Genomic DNA, 13585 nt, shown 5'->3' with positions numbered 1-13585 from the left:
TTAAAAAAAAAAAATTACTGACCAGAGTGCCTTATGTTCAACTACTAAAATTATAGGTTTTAAAACTTTTCTGAAACTCTTTTGTTCAGAAATTATTTCTGCCTGAATTGCTTTCAGATTCTGATTACATTCCTTCTCATGTTCACCTCAGATTTTTTTGGAAGTTAAAAAAAAAAGTCCCCTTAATCAAATAAGAGAATAAAAACACAGAATTCTTGTCATTCTCATTTTGAGGTACTACATCCCTTCCCTCTAGCTTAAAAACAAAAAATTGATCTATGTTAAAACATATTAATAAAATAAGAAATCAGTGAGGTATGCGGCAGGGAAAGCACTCCAAGGAGAGCAAGATCCTAATGATTGTTAGCCTCCTCTGTATCCCATTTCAGAGCAATCCTGGTGAAAAATCACAAAAGTTTACCTACCATAGTCATTCATATCTATTGTATCTTTAGCTTAACCCCCACCCCACCAATTTAAAAAATAAAAGTCTGCGCTCTGACCTAAGAAAAACATGTTTGGGAAAAGGCTTCTCAATTAATAAATAATGGCATAGAATTAAACTGGACCCAATGTTGTGCTAGAACCGTTTTAATATAATTATACATATCTGCCAAATCCAGGAAAAGGTTTATGCATATATAACTTTTCCAGTTAACATCTGCAAGCATAAACAACAATGATCTCAGTTTATAAATTCATCAGGGTCAGAGCAATTGACCAATGTCTCTTTACTGCTAGGCTTACCAACAGTAAATTACAGATGAGTTAGTGTCCTTTTGTTTCTCTTCTCTCTCACTCTACTTGTCCAGAGACATTTTGTTGTAAAGTTTCAGTGCAGCTCACCTCCAGCCAAAGGTAATCTTTTTAGATAAAGATAAGTACTCAGTTGCTCTGAATTTTGCTTATAATTATAACCTATTTAATCACAGAAGAACCCCTGCAGAGGTGGAGTTCAAGGTTGCATACAATAACAGGAGATCACAGTTTTGAAGTCTAGCACAGATTAAAAACCACAGATGTACCATTTATATAAGACACACACTGATTGTCTCTTAAACTACATATTGACTCCTTATGAACATTATTTTTAAATAAAGTAGTGCATCTAGGACAATCAGTCGCACAATTCACACAGCCCTGAAAAGGTTTTCAGTGCCAACTAACAGTTGGTCATGAAACGTGAGTGAGCTTGAGATACTGTCCATTCCCAAGATTCAACCAAGGATTGGCTAAAACATTGGAACACCTCTGCTTAAGAAGGCTACTATGTCCTTCCCTCCTTTCCCTCACAATTTAGTTTTGTTTCTTTTTGGTGGTGTTTGGTTGCACATGACTAGAATGCTTTTGATCACTTTGAGAATCAGAAAAACCAATGATCTAAAACTATGACAGGATCTTAAGTAGATTGGTTTGTCCATTTCAGGTTGCTGGTTGGTGGGCCCCTCTAAGGACCTTCATTTTTCCTTCTATGCCTCCTGGCACATTGATCAGAAGATGAGTCTGAGCATCATCCCATCTAACTCTTTTAACCAATGCCTGGCTAAAATTGGAATGTCCAGCCCAGTATATTTAAAAATCACCCACAAAAAAGAGGTTCTACAGGTCTTCACAAAACCTGGAATTTCCACGAAGATGTCTGATCTTTATAATCCAAGCAGTCAGCATTGAAGTTAAGCTTCCAGGAGGAAGTTTGGTCCTTATAATCCAAGCAATCAGTGGTTGAGTTAAAACCCAAGCTTGAAGCTCCGTATCCCTGGGTGGAAAGAGAAGCTGGGGACTGATTGAGATGGCTGGTAACTGCATTGGTACCCATAGGGCTGAGTGTAGCCCCTGGTCCAGGAAGCTGGTGATGCATAGGGGTCAAATAAGATCCACAGTCCATGCCCCCAAAGTAGGAAGTTGAGCCAGCATATCCTTGACTATAACCTGAAGCCTGAGTATAGGTCATGGGGTAGGACCTCTGCATGCAGGAAGAGGAGGTGGACAAGGGGTCTGACAGTGGGGAGATGGAAGCTGGGCTCCAGATAGACACCGGAGCAGTGCTGCTGGAAATGGCCGGGACTGAGGTGCTAGAGGGGGGAGTGAATTGGCCACTTGTTCCACTCTCTGAACTCACTTCCCGAGCTGGAGATGTCTTCTTTTTGGCAGGTCTCACTTTGTTTTGACCTCCATTCTGTTGTTGCTGCTGCTGTTGGCGGCACTTAGCTCTTCGATTCTTAAACCATACCTTGAAAGGGAAAGAAACCTTTTTAACGTAGTTTCAACAACTCCTTAAGAACACAAGTGGCTCCCAGGTTATAATTTATTTTATGTGGACAAATGAGCTAGGCGGACAATCTCTCCTGCTACTAGAAACCTAGTACTCTCATATATGCTCCAACAATCGTAAAGTTGAGGAGGCTCTGTCTACTCTGCTTTACTCCTAACTTAGAATAAAATTTAAGATCCCCACCCAAATCATATGGCCAAAAATTCTCCACCTCACTTTTCTATGTTATTTCAACCTGAATACACACATACACATAGACCCAGCTGTATTTTGGAATACTCTCACGGTGCAATAGAACACATTTACATCTTTTGGAGGAAAACACAAGGGGAGCGAAAACCATCTGTTGTCACATGCCAACAAGAGTAGCGTAAACTCAAACAGTTTACAGTCATCTTCTAGGGAGCAATTGCTAATAAGGGGGTTAGTGTCATCACTCTACTTTTGTACCTCCTAGAAAACCTCACTTAGAAAAGAAAGCTCCAAGAAGTGATCTTCTTGAGAAACGAGGTCTGCAAGTCACCATTTGCCGAAACCTTCTTTATAGTAAGTGGAGTGACTGGTATGTACCCTGCTTTGAACTCAAGGGCAGACCTTCTCTACTAGTCCCAAGTTGAGAATCGAGTCTGTGCTTTCAGGATAGGGCCACTCAGCCCAGACTCAGTCTCCTGCACTCTGTTCACTGGCTTGTCAACTTAAGCCTCTCCTTACAACTCTGGAAATTCTTTTAGGAGCCCAGTTCATATTCTGTATTGAAAGAGCTGTAGTTACTGTGTGAAAGGGCTTATCAGAGAAATTACAGGCATTTTCTGGGCAACAAGTCCTTAGTTGTCCTCTTTAATGAGCTCTCCATATGGGTGTCCCAACTGTGGAAATATGGTGCCACCAAGGCTGAGTGAAACACCCCAATTACTCAAGTCATTTCTTTTCTTTCAGTTCAAGCCTAACAAGTACTAAAACTTTTTCCACCCTATTTTGAAAAAACCTCGTCCCTTGTTTGCAGTTTACTCTGATGTCTCCTAGCTGAAGGGGAGTCTCCAGTATATATGTAGTTTAGGTGCTGAACATTCTTCCAAAAAAAACTCTATATAAGGCTTGAGTCCTAGGAAAGTTAAACTTGACTTGCCCTCTCCAGCTTAAGGTCAAGTTAAGGGGGCCTAAGGAAAATGGGGGTGGTATGTGTGTGTGTGTGGGGGGGGACTCACCAAGGATATTATGCAGTATTTTATCTGCTAATGGCTCAGAGCTAATAAATTCTGTTCAATCCCTAAAAAGTCAAAGAAAATACTCTTGTGTAATGTCTTTGGCCAGAGCACCAGCTGATTCTACAGTCTGGCTCTCCCACTAGCTGATGTGTGACCTTGAATAAGTCATTTACTCTGGTTCCTCATCTGTAAAAACATTGGGTCTATCTAGGCGCCAAAGCTTCTTTCACCCATAAAAGTAGATGAGCATGGGAGAGGATTTCTACACAGGAGAAGGGAAGTATTAAAATATTGTGTGACAGTACTTGGATCTGCCAGTGCTGGGCCAGGTACCCAAGTTCCAGTACTGTTCTTTATCGCTGCAGTTAAGTTGCCAGTCTTACTTTACAACCTGTCGCCAAAGACCCTTGCTTATAGGATTGAATGAAGGTGGAGGGAGGAAAAGGAGCTTCAGGCATTCAGGAAGCCTTAGGAGAAGAGTGTGCTGGCCTTCTGTAAAGCATTTAGTTTGAAGCCTTCTTTGGTCATTTCTAAGACATGGGACTCTCCTGAGTCCTCAACATACACCGTGTTCAGGGGAGGGGTGGCACGGCCAAGAAGAATGGGTCTGTCTACATCTGCCCTACCTGCACCCTTGACTCAGGCAAGTTGATTTTCAGTGCCACCTCCTCCCGCATGAAGATGTCTGGGTACCGGGTCTTAGCAAACAGCGCTTCCAGCACGTCTAGCTGCGCCCGGGTGAACGTCGTCCTCTCCCGGCGCTGTTTCCGGGGGGTGGCTGCGGGACAAGAAGCCCAGGGCCCTTTAGGGTGGGGGAGCAGTTTCTCAGTCACAGGGGTCTCTGTGGGTGCTCAACGCCCCTTCCCCCACGGGCAGCCCTCCCCTGGTCCTCCCAGCCTTCCCCCCCCCCCCCAGAGCCCAGCAAGCTCGTCCCCACCCCCTCCTCGGCCTGGGCTCCTCCAGCGCACACGGGAGGCCCCATAACACACACTGCCCCAAGTAGGGGAGCCCCTACTCCGCCTGGCGTCGGAGATCTCTCCAGTCAGAGCATCCCTTCGAAAGCTAACAAACCAAAAAGCCTCCAAAATCAACCCTAAAGCATAACACAAACAAAAACCCATTCCGTGAAGTCAAAGGATCCTCAAGGACCTGCAGCTCGGATTGATGGAGCGAATCCCGATCCGGCTGGAAATCCAAAGGCCTTTGTTCCCTCATCTTTAAAATGGGGTCATATTTTTATACTTCCTCTTTTGAGGACTTTAAAAAACACCTAACCGAGAAGGAAGGCAGCCGCATCTGCGGTAAATCACACCTGTAGCGCGTCGAGCCTGGAGGTCAGAGGAGAAACCCCAGGCGTGGCAGGGAGAATTCGGGTGAGAGGCAGAAGGTACTTCCGAATAGGGCTTCGAGCTATGGGGAGGGGCCTGTCGCCCAAAATGACAAGGGTAGAATCTTCCTCGGCCCACCCCAACGTGTGCCCCCTATTCTCGCCAAGAATCAGAAGTGACTCGGTGCAAGCGTCGTAGATCCTCCTACGCGCTCCCCCACAGCCCCGGTCCTCTACTCCGCCAGCAAACGCCCCACGGTGGCTCTGAGCTGCTTCTCGGAAGAAAAAGCCAGGGGGGACTTCGCCTGCCTCTTGAGCAGGGGGCAGCATAACCGCCAGCCCGGTGCACCCAGGGTTAAGGTGGCATCTCGTCGCGGGGCGGGTTTGGGGTAGGGCGGAGCTCACTTACCCGGGTAGCCCACCGAGGGGTGCAGCAAGTCCATGCCCGAAGTGGTCAGACTCAGCCCATTGACTGCATAAGGCGGTTGCTTAAGATAAGACATCATGCTAAGGTTGTTAGGAGGCGCAAAGTCGGCCCAAATCGGGGGGACCCAGCCGGAAGGTCTTGCTTCGCCGGGGGTGGACAGATTCAGGGTCCTTGGTGGGTTAGTCTGAGTGGTGGAACTAAAGGCAAATCAAACAAACAAACAGAGGTGCTGGTTTACTGCTTTGGAGGCAGCAGCTCTTCCACGTTCCACCCCTAACTTAGAAAGAGCTCGGGCTACTCAATGCAGAGGCTTTTAAAGGGCTTGCAGACCCTCCTCCCCACCTCCCCAACCCCCCAGCTGCTGTGAAACTAGAAGGGATGGAGACCAGATAAACCTGTCTTCCCCACCCCCACCCTAAACTTAAAAAAAAAAAAAAAAGTATCCGAAGAAAGCAATTACAATCTGCCTTCCCTGAAGAACAAAACCCCACGCCTTCAAATGCACACATTGCATTCCTATCCTCACATTTGCATAGGACTCATTGGCTGGCACTAGCTAATTGTCTCAAACAAAACTTGATTGGGGCCATTTGCAGAGACAAAGAACTCTTTGGCTAAATAAATAATGCTGATAACAAAGCCCATTGGTGAGAAACAAAGAAACAATTCAAGAAATCTACCTCCACAGACTGTTGCCTTTCCAAGGCAGATTTTAATTATCTTAGCCTTTTTTTTTTTTTTTTTTTACCACTTGCAACAGCTTCGAACCTAACATGTCAGTGCATTTAACATCTAAAACGCCAACTTGCTAATCGACAAACTTGAGAAATCTGCTCAATCACTATTATTCCACATTTCAAGTCATTTCCAGTAATCATTTTCACCTAATTAGTAGTCTGGATAATTAGATTTTGAGGTAAGTAACAGATTTATTAGAGTTCTGGAGAACCTTGATTATATGTGTATAGCGAACTAAAGCTAAATAAACAAGAATTTAACTTTTAATCGACACCCATCAAATACTTAAACATAGTGGGGAAAAATAAAACCCCTTCAAGATTGTCTTGGGGTTTGCTAGAAATTCTGAAGTAAAGTTAGAATCCCACCAATCAGAAAATGAGAGGCCCCCACATCTGCCAGTAGAAAGGGTACATGCACATTTGTAGTGCAAGCTGCTTCCATGTTGATTTTGATGTGTGGAGGCTGTAGGTCCTGCAGGAGGCAAATTTTCAGACATTTGGGTCCTCAGCAGCTCCAGCAATTTCCTGTTAACTCTAGCTGCCTTTTGCATGTTTTTAGTTTTTAAGGAAAGTAGATACACAAACACCCAAGTTTGTGAAACTAAAAGAATTTCTCCCCACCTTTCCAGTTTCCTACAATCCTACAAGAAAAAGATCTCAGGGAGGGAAAAGAAAGGAAGAAAAAGAAGTTATTTACTTTTCTTCAGCTGAGTGTCTCTCACTCCCCCAAGCCAAGGGATGCAAAATGGATGTTAATATAAGCTGGCAGTTGGCAAGTCCGGCTTTTATTTTCCTAATAGATGGCACTTATCCTGCAAGGATCTCAACTTTACAACTTTGACACTCTGAGAGTTTGCTTCAAAATGGCGGATACAAGATTAGAAGTTCCTTCTTACTTTTGCAAAGGTCCTCCTGAAATTTTAAGGATTCTGGGTTTTCGTATTTACGTTGCTTAAAAGATAGAGGCACAAAGTTCCACCAGGGGAACTAGGTTACTGCAACTTATTCTTGATTTATCTATTCTTTTTTTTTTTTTTAGTTTTACTTCTTTCTGATTTTAATTCAAAGCAAAAATTATGCTTTCTGCTCTCAGATCTAATTTAATATAATTGTATAAATGCTCCTCTTGAAGGAATTTGTATTATCTCATCAGTAAAACTAATTTAGTTGCCCCTACAACAAAGACTTGCTGTTTTGTAATCTCTTTTCTTTTTAAGAGTTATTCGGAAGGCAGTGGAAACAACATTGCTTTAAAATACAGTCATGTATTTGTTTAAATAGCCTCTAAACCGGAGTTCTTTCTTGATTAATGCAATTTAACTATGTTGGAAAGTTCTGAACTACTGATAGAAAAACCTGAAATCCTATCAGATGTACACATGATAAATATGGAAGCGTTCGTTCTTCCATGTGGAGCTCTCACCCAATTAGAAATGCCTGACACATCATATATGAAAGTAGCACATTTCAATATTAAAAGCAGAAACAGACAGAAAGCGCTGGGACAGCAATCCTTGGTGCTCCTTTGCCCTTATCATCGCAAAAACGGCTAAAACGTCCGGATAGACTGCTTGCTTTCGATTTCAACTGAATTCACCCTTTTATTTTTATTGAATGTATCGGTGTGACACTGGCTAACAAAATTATACAGGTTTCAGGCGCACAGTTCTACAACACTTCGTCTGTACACTGTATTGCGTGTTCACCGCCCCCAAGTCATGTCTCCAAAAAACTTCAAAAACAAAACTAGGAGGAACTCTCAACAGCCAACCTAGGTATCCACTCCAGAAACGCCAGGCCAGGGGCCCTTCCATCTAACTTTCGAAGCCCTGCAAGGACATCTTTTCCCCTTCCTCTCTAAGCAGAGCCCATTAGAGAAAACAGAAACACCTTTTCAAGAATATATAAGCCTCAAAAGGACTGCTCAGGAGACGGCCACTGGGGAACTCCTACCTAGAAGGAGCCGGAGGCGGTCGGCGCGCGCACCTCCGGGCGCGAGTGACTCAGTCCGACGTCCCCGCCTGGCAGCCAGCCCCGCAGCCGGGCAGCCCCGCAGCCCCGCAGCCTCGCAGCCCCAGGTCCGGCTCCACTGCCCGCCTCGGCCCGCGCCGCCTTATATCTAACGGTCAATTCGTGCAATCTGTCGCTCCCCCCCACTCCCTCCCCCCCTTGGTTTTTTTTTTTTCTTCTTCCAAGGAGCCTATCTACCAGTTGCTGTGTCCTCGCTCAATAATAATTACCTCGTCCGAGAATTAATTATAATAAATGTTTTCTTGATAAACTAACGAGATAATCCGAGGGGCACACGTCCCTTAATTACAGGCCGCCGTGCTCAGCTCTGCTTCTCGCCCCGGCTGATTAATTTTCTGCCTGATGGAAAGGAAACAAAACTACGCGGACCGGCGACTGGCCTGCGGCTGGGAAGAGCGCGCAGAGGAAGAGGACGAGAAACCGCTGTGGGCACCGTGGAAAACAGCCCGCGCGGACTCGAGGGAAAGTTTCTGGCCTCGAGTTATCAAACAATGCTGCCACCCGCAAGGGAGGGAGGAAGAACGTGCCAGAAGGGTTGGTCTTGACTATTAATTATGGCGAGGAGAGAGCCGGGCGCTAGCTCGGGAGGAGAGGTCTGGGAGTCTACCTCCTCTGAGGGGAGGAGTTTCCTCGCCAACTCCTCTTCGGTGCTAATACTTTGGTGACTGGGAAAGGTCCCGAGGTGAGCTGGAAAAATCCTCACCCTGCAATTCTAGGACGGAGGGGAGACTGTCAAAGAGCGACTTCCCCGTCCCCTCCCCAAGTAACCCACCGCTCCAGGCCTTGTTTCCCTAGCCCCACTGTCGAGGGGGAAAAGCCAACTCCGTGGCTTTCTGATGGGGGATTTGGTTTCAAAAACCTGTTCTGAAATCGGACCGTGATTTCAAGAATCGCTTGAACCCATCAATACAAAGGCTTAGGAGTTTGCTGCGCGACGCGTCCCGAGGCCGAGTGCCGGCAGAGAGTTTCTGATGGTTCTCCGCGGGCAGACCGCGAGGAGAGGCCCGGCCTCGGCGCACCCTCGCCCCCAGCCCGAGCCCGTGATACCCTATTGTTGCCGAACCCGGAGGGGAGCGCGCAAGCCAGCCCCGCCGCCGTCCCGGCCCACGCACAGCCGTGGGGTCGCCTTCCCCCGGGAAGATGCCTATCCCGGGCCCCGCCGTGGCCTGGGGCGGAGCGGGGGCCACTCGCCGCCACGTTTGCCCGCCCCAGGTGCGCGCGGAGCGCTGCGCGGCCGGACCCTGAGCCACCCCCAGCAAAGTCACGCTGAAAAACGACTCTTCTACGCTCGCTCAGCCTTTTGTAGAGCCTTTGGCCACTACAACCACGGGGGTGTGGGTGGAAATTACTGTACTCCTGGGTTTTTTGTTGTTGTTGTTTTGTTTGTTTGTTTTTTGCGGGGAATGGGGGTGTTCGAGAAGTAAAAGGAGACCTGGAAGCCTTTGGAAGAGGCCGAAAACGGAGGAGGAAGCTTGCTAAGCTGCTCTGGGCGGGGGGAAAGGGGACCGACAGGAGATGCTGGCGCTCCCGGCTCCTCGGTTACCCGCCCGGCTCTCCTCACTGTTAGGGGCCGGAAGGGCCTGGAGCGGCGGCCGTCCGCGCCCGCCGACCCACCGGCCAGCTCCGGGCGCACCGGCCCTTGCTGAGCAGGTATTGTTATTGTTGTTGTTGTTGTTATGCATCACTCTACCTACATCTGCATCTTTTTGTCTTGGGCTCTGAAAACGTCCTTGGGATCAATCCAAATGACTCAACCACAGCTGAGGGCCAAAACTCCAAGATCGTAGGGAGAATCCCTGAATGGGCGTTGACAGAAAAACCCCCCACAACCAAACCCCCTCCGAAACACCTCACGTTAGACTCACAGAGTTTCCACGACGTTTTGCGGAAGCAGCAAGCCCAGGAACGCACTCCCTCCCTGCCACCCCCCTCCTGCCCTCCTCGCCAGGTCCTACATTTTTCGCAACAATCGTTTATTACATCTCAAATCTTATAAGGGAAAAAAATGCATAAGCCTTTAGGAGAAACCCACGTTCGCAGAGGTGCACCGTTCGGTCTATAGCAGGTACCAGAAGGACGGTAGACATAGGAACACATAGATATAGATACAGACAGACAGACGACACAGACGGACACTTACCTTACAGCCGCATAGGAGTTTAGAAAAAAAATCAAATTATCCTTCAAAATTCCAAATAGCCAGCTATCCTAAAAGAAACCAAGAGCATTGAGTTATAAACCTTGCAGTCTTCACCCTTCCATAAAAAAAAGTCAAACACAACGGGAAAAAAAAAATTTTTTTTAAGAACAGAAAATGAGGAAAGTAGCTCGAGTTCGAAACGCGCGTGGGCCCCTCTGCGATACATACAAAGTAGACGTGATGAGGACTGCTCTAGCGAATTTTTATTTTTAATAACAGTGGAGGCTGAGTTGGAGCTGAGGTCGGTTCCGCTCTCAAGGAGATTTGCTGAGAAAGCGCCTCTCTGGCAACTTTTTTGACGCAAACTCTCCAACCAATGGCAGGGAGAGAATGATTGACACATCTAAGCCAGAGGGAAAATAATAAAAACACACAACAGGGGGAGGAAAACAGGCCTCTGCTGCACGGGGGGACGAGCGGGCAACAAATCCAGGCCTCCGACATTACCAGAATGTTCTTGAAAGGCACTGGGCCCCGCTTAAAATATACATTATGGGTCGGAGCATATGAACTAACTGTATAATTAAAATGATGGACAGGGAGGCCTCTTCTTGCCTTCTCCTCCTCTTCCTGTCCTCCCTTTTACCCCCACCCCCTTTTTGTTTTGTTTTTGTTTTAGGAGAAGGGGCGAAAGGAAACCCCATACAGTGTAAGGAAGATAAAAATATTTCAGGAAAGGCCGGAGAAGAGTGAGGGTGGGGGCAGGCTGGGGTATCGAATTCCGCGCTAGCAATATGTGTGTGCATCAGACGCAGAAAGCAAGTCAAACTGGAGCTTAAAAACAGGACTCTGCCTCCTCACACAGGGTCAGACCGCGCCGAGGGTCCGAGGAAGGGGAACGGAAGGTGGCTTGGGAGTGCGGCGTAGGCGTGTAAGCAAAAGACACAAGTCCAAGAACAAACTATTTTCAAAAACAGTGTCTCTTCCTCTCGTTCTGTTCTTGTAAACATCCCCTGGTCCCCACAGCGAGAGAGCCGGACTCCCGGGATCCTCGCAGGGTTTTTAGCGTTTTAAGCCCAAGGCAGGCTGCAAAGAACAAGAACCCCGAATCTAATCCCGGGGCCCGTTTGGGGAGACAAAAAGAAGCTAGGTAAGAAAACGGGGGTGGTGGTGAGAGTGGGGTCGGCAGGATCCCCCGGGAGGGAGGCCCGCACTAGAATGAGAATTTCTGCCCTGAAACCAACGCCACCCAACGCCTGCGGCGGCTGCGGGGCCTGGAGCTAACGCAGCCCGCGTGGCCCGAGGCGGGGGCTGAGAACCGCGAGCCTGGAAAGTGTCGGCACCAGGGGACCCGATCCAAGGAGAGCGACCCCCAGCCCAGCCTTTCTTCCCGGCACCGAGAGTGGGACCCAGCAGCTTCCAAACAGATCTGAGTCCCTGGGAAAGCAGGGACGGACTGGGCGGGGTGGGGGTGGGGGCACGAGCGGGCCGCCCGAGGCTGTGGGCGGTGGGGGAGGGGCGGCGGGGGCCCGTGCTTCCCTCAGCGCTCCCAGTGCCGGGAAAGGAGAATAAAATCTCTTCCTAAACCTCCCCCCTCCAACCACCACCACGGCAAGTGGGCCCAAAGAAACAGCTCGCTGCCTTTAATTTGGGGACCTATGTTAATGAAGTTGGTAATTAATTCGTCGCTTTGTTGTCGGTTCTTATACTGTATGTGTAATCAAATGTGGCCGTCCTTGGGATTTACAGCAATTAACGAATTACGGGAGTGCGCACGAGGTGGCCAGCGCTCAGCAGCCGGGCTGAGCTCCGGCTCCGCCTGGGCCCGGGGACGGGCGCTCGGCGGCCGCCGCCGCCTCGCAGGTGTCTCGAGCGCTCCGGGCCCCGGCGTCCCCACGAGCCCCCCAGCGGCCTGGGATCTCTCTGCCCAGCTCCTCCCGGGCCCCCCGCGACCGCTCCAGTCCGAAGAGACCCGTGGTCTGTCGCGTTCCCAGGAATCGCGACTTTCTGGGGGCCCAGGCTGGGGTGGGGGAGGGTGAGTACAGACTCCTTTCTGCCTCCCCCCGCCCCCACCGCGCTGAAACACCTGGTGACTGCCCCCTGAGGTCTCAATGTGTGTGTGGGGGGGGGGGGTGCTGCAGGCGCTCTGGCCCGCACCGCGCTGCTCGGGGGCGCGCGGTCAGTCACCGTGCTTTCTGGGAAGGAAGGGTCCATCCACCCGGTCCCCCTAAGCCAGAGCCTCTTTCCTATCCAGAGTAAAAAAGCGTTTGCCCCAGTTTGACCACAGTGAGGTTTAAAGCATCAAAGAACGAAAAAAAGAAAAATGGACGTTGATGGTCTGGCTTAGTAGAAGGGCGAGAGGGAGGCCTTGCAGTCCGTGGGGGAGGGGAGGGGCAGAGATGTCAGAACACGCGCTTGCCGTTTCCACAAAGTAAGTGGAAAATGTTAGACAGGAGACCCATCTGCCCTGGGGCCCAGTGTCGTGGGAAACCCCTCGAGCTCGACGCAGAGGTTTTCAATGTCTTCTTAGATGGCGGGTACAGCCGAGTCTCCCTGAAAATCCCCGGGTTCTGTGGGACGGGTAGGTTTTGGCGCCGTGGGGCGCGGAGGGCTTCTTCCTTTTCAGCGGGCCCGGAGCAGACTGCTCCCGCGTCTCCTGTGCCCTCCAGTCTAAGAACTTCGCAGAAATGCGGGGCCAATAAACCGCGAGTTGGAAATGGACAGTGTTAAATAAACAAGGGTCTCTTTAAAATTCTCATCCACTTCAGATGTCTAAAGTAAGATTGTGATGATTTTGTCACGCTTTGGTAAATTTACCCCTTTAAGAGGCTTTCGTAAATCCCAGAACACACCTTCAGCCAGATTTGAATATAGATTTAGGTTTTAAAACCCAGAGCTGGAAACACCGCTTTATCAAAGAGAATTTCCCTTTAGCTTAGCAATGTGCTGAAGCTTTTAAAAGACTGGATCTGAGAAAGAGCGAGAGCGAGAGAGAGAGAGAGAGAGAGAGCGAGAGAGAGAAGAAAGAGAACTAGAGACAGAGAGAGGCAGACAGGGGGGGAAAAAAAAGACTTTCTTTTTCTTTCTAGAGGAATTCTGTCCAGACTCTGCAGCAGTTGGTAGCAAGCAAGCTTTCTCTTGGGTGTCTCCTGGAAAAGTTGCAAAATTGCTCTTCACCTGTAAGAACATGTTCTTTATCTTCCAGTCTCTTCTTGCCAATTTGGAAATTGCAGACAGCCCGACTCAGGTACAGTCCCCACAAACCCTACTCTAGGTCAGGACAAAAGCCACTGGCTTTGGGAGGAGGGAGGGGTCTGGGCTGTTGTACTGAAAACCTTAGACGCTTGGTGGAAGAAAAAGGCTCTTTGGATGAAAAGTCTAACTCTTGATTTTCAGTAAGTCCTTGAACTTCCAATATACTTACATTGTATTTTCTCTATTCA

General features: G+C 48.5%; 1 protein-coding gene and 1 long non-coding RNA gene across 6 annotated transcripts in view; one reads left to right on the top strand and one right to left on the bottom strand.

The window, feature by feature from the left end:
- Positions 1–575: 575 nt before the first annotated feature.
- Positions 576–10752, bottom strand: OTX2 (orthodenticle homeobox 2). Of its 5 annotated transcripts, none has more exons than XM_066342983.1 (5): positions 10371–10752; positions 10143–10210; positions 5214–5428; positions 4104–4279; positions 576–2230 (listed from the first exon to the last, which is right to left on the bottom strand). In XM_066342983.1, the coding sequence occupies exons 3-5, from the start codon at positions 5308–5310 to the stop codon at positions 1610–1612; spliced, it is 894 nt and encodes a 297-aa protein (XP_066199080.1). In that variant the 5' UTR covers positions 5311–5428; positions 10143–10210; positions 10371–10752; the 3' UTR covers positions 576–1609. The 5 variants fall into 5 exon arrangements, with proteins under 5 accessions (XP_066199080.1, XP_066199084.1, XP_066199081.1 ...); XM_066342987.1 differs by having other exon boundaries at positions 4104–4255; positions 10371–10748; XM_066342984.1 differs by having other exon boundaries at positions 10143–10752.
- A 2319-nt stretch (positions 10753–13071) lies between these two features.
- Positions 13072–13585, top strand: part of LOC136376483 (uncharacterized) — a 38392-nt gene continuing 37878 nt past the window's right edge. Inside the window, exon 1 of the long non-coding RNA XR_010746186.1 lies at positions 13072–13389. This is a non-coding gene — a long non-coding RNA (uncharacterized lncRNA). The remainder of the gene's footprint in view (positions 13390–13585) is intronic.

Source organism: Saccopteryx leptura, chromosome 6, assembly GCF_036850995.1.
Source record: "Saccopteryx leptura isolate mSacLep1 chromosome 6, mSacLep1_pri_phased_curated, whole genome shotgun sequence".
Taxonomy (NCBI): Eukaryota; Metazoa; Chordata; class Mammalia; order Chiroptera; family Emballonuridae; genus Saccopteryx; species Saccopteryx leptura.
This window is presented reverse-complemented; position numbering and strand designations above follow the sequence as displayed.